This window comes from Penaeus monodon, chromosome 29, assembly GCF_015228065.2.
Source record: "Penaeus monodon isolate SGIC_2016 chromosome 29, NSTDA_Pmon_1, whole genome shotgun sequence".
Classification (NCBI taxonomy): domain Eukaryota; kingdom Metazoa; phylum Arthropoda; class Malacostraca; order Decapoda; family Penaeidae; genus Penaeus; species Penaeus monodon.
In genome coordinates this window covers 1,361,475-1,363,427 of record NC_051414.1, presented here as the reverse complement: position 1 = coordinate 1,363,427, position 1,953 = coordinate 1,361,475, and the positions used below count along the sequence as shown (strand labels likewise).

At 52.5% G+C, this 1,953-nt stretch overlaps 2 protein-coding genes across 2 annotated transcripts in view; both read right to left on the bottom strand.

Annotated features, from left to right (window-relative positions):
- Window positions 1-1,953, bottom strand: part of LOC119591885 (AP-2 complex subunit alpha-like) — a gene marked incomplete in the record, with an annotated part of 45,360 nt that overhangs the window by 37,665 nt on the left and 5,742 nt on the right.
- Window positions 7-1,953, bottom strand: part of LOC119591887 (zinc metalloproteinase nas-13-like) — a 2,963-nt gene continuing 1,016 nt past the window's right edge. Inside the window, exons 3-7 of the mRNA XM_037940629.1 lie at window positions 1,531-1,729; window positions 1,204-1,359; window positions 765-957; window positions 491-610; window positions 7-262 (exon numbers count right to left, since the gene is read on the bottom strand). Coding sequence (XP_037796557.1) covers window positions 111-262; window positions 491-610; window positions 765-957; window positions 1,204-1,359; window positions 1,531-1,729 — 820 coding nt within the window. The 3' untranslated portion in view covers window positions 7-110. The remainder of the gene's footprint in view (window positions 263-490; window positions 611-764; window positions 958-1,203; window positions 1,360-1,530; window positions 1,730-1,953) is intronic.

Sequence of the window (1,953 nt, the reverse complement as noted above, 5' to 3'; positions counted from 1 at the left end):
TGGCCAACAGGTGTATTCTAACATAAACATGCTTATATATTTGGACACCGATAGATGCTTCTTGAGGGATACCAAGGTTGTCCTGAACCGCAGTCCCCAGCACGTGACCCCTAGACCCCCGGCGCCTGGGGTGGCTTTCCGCACAGACGGCAGGAGGAGCGGCAGTTACGGGCCATGTAAGCCGGGTTACGCCCACACTCCCCCCAGGCCGCCCATTTGCTGCAGTCTTCGTGTTGGTCCTTGCACGGCCCTGGCCACACTCCTGCGAGGGAGAGCGTCAGGTTATGAGCTGGGAGGGCGTGAGTGTCAATGTATGGCGATCGGGCTAGGATGGTGTTCGGCAACATTTACCGAAAGTTTGTTGCCAAGCAGAGGAAAAGTATTGCTATAACTCCATGCATCGACAATTGCCGGTATGCATTATATAATCTAAAGACAGCTACAGTAACAAATAACAAATAAATTTTAAACGGCACTGGGAAATTCTCACCACAAGCGTCGCATGATCTGGGGCAGGAACTGGACATGTAAGCTGCGTTCCGCTCGCACTCGCCCTGCCCCGCCCACCACGCGCAGTGGATGTTCGTATCCACGCACTCAACCTTTTCATCTGGAGGTAAAATCATATAAAACGTCAATTTTATAACCTTGTTAGTAGGGCTCAAACGCGTTTTGCAAAATGAATAATAGTGACATGAAATCTCAGTCGAAAATGTCGCTACCTGTCTAATCATCTTCAAAATATTTCAGTGTCCGAAACTCACCACACAGATTGCAAGACTTCCGACACGTGCGCGACATGAAGACGGGGCTGCTCACGCACACGCCGCTCGCCGCCCACTTGGGGCAGGCCGCGTGGGTGTCCACGCAGGCTCCTGGCTTCTCCGTGGGCGTCGGTGGGCGTGTGGTTGCATCTTTATCGCAGCGGTACAGGATGTTCAGGCTCTTGACATCGAGCTGTTAAAATGGGAAATTCTGGAAAAATTGTTTTCGTTGTCTATAACAAGTTTGACATTTACATAGCAGAATTCTCTTGATTCATTCAATAAATGTACTCCATCATTACTTCATTGCGCCTCAACGCACTGTTTGGCTGATTTGCTTGTCGATTTCTTTATTCACGAGCGCAGCTGGCGCCCTCTGGCCCCAGCTCTGCCGTGCAAACATACCCTGTTTGGCGAGACCTTTGGCTCCGCAACTAACCTCCGAGAAGCCGCGACGCTGACCTATCTCGACCCCGGCCACCCTGGGTATGATGGTGGGCAGCAAGGCGTCCAAGGCGAAGGCGCGCGGCCCATAGTGCATGATGGAGGCGTAGTCGTAGTCGAGCCCCAAGTCGCTCGTCAGACGGTTGGTTTTCTGCGAAGTGAAAATAAGCAAGTCGTGCCGCGTGAGAGCGGACTTATGTCGGCGCAGACTGGCTCTTATAACGCATAATTGTTCGGAAATTATAGTGATTATGCATGTAATGAACAACTTGTAGCCATATTTATCCCCGTCCCCCCATACGTCCAAACGATGTCCACTAACCTTACCGAAGTTGTATTTCATATCGCCGATAATGTTCTTCCAGTTGATGATGACGTGCTGATCGCGGTCGTACCGGGACTGCTCGTGCCAGAAGCCAGCGGCGTGCATGAACTCGTGCACGACCACGCCGTGATGCACGCAGCCCAGCCCGAGGGAGACGACCTGCAGTCCGCCGGCCCGACCCACCGCGCTCGAGCACCTGCGGAAACAGGTCGGCTCAGGTCGTGCAGGTTAATCTTGGACGCGTCGAGAGGAAGGGCCAAGGAGCGGAAAAGGGGTACGACCGCCTCTTGCTTCGTGTGCCTGCTTGCTTGGGGTCTGCTGACGGCGGTGCTCGTGTGTTGTGTCTTTTAACTTTACAAAGGGTATAAGAGGACTAAAGGTCCTTTTCATGTGAGGAAATAAAAATTAAGGGCGACATAC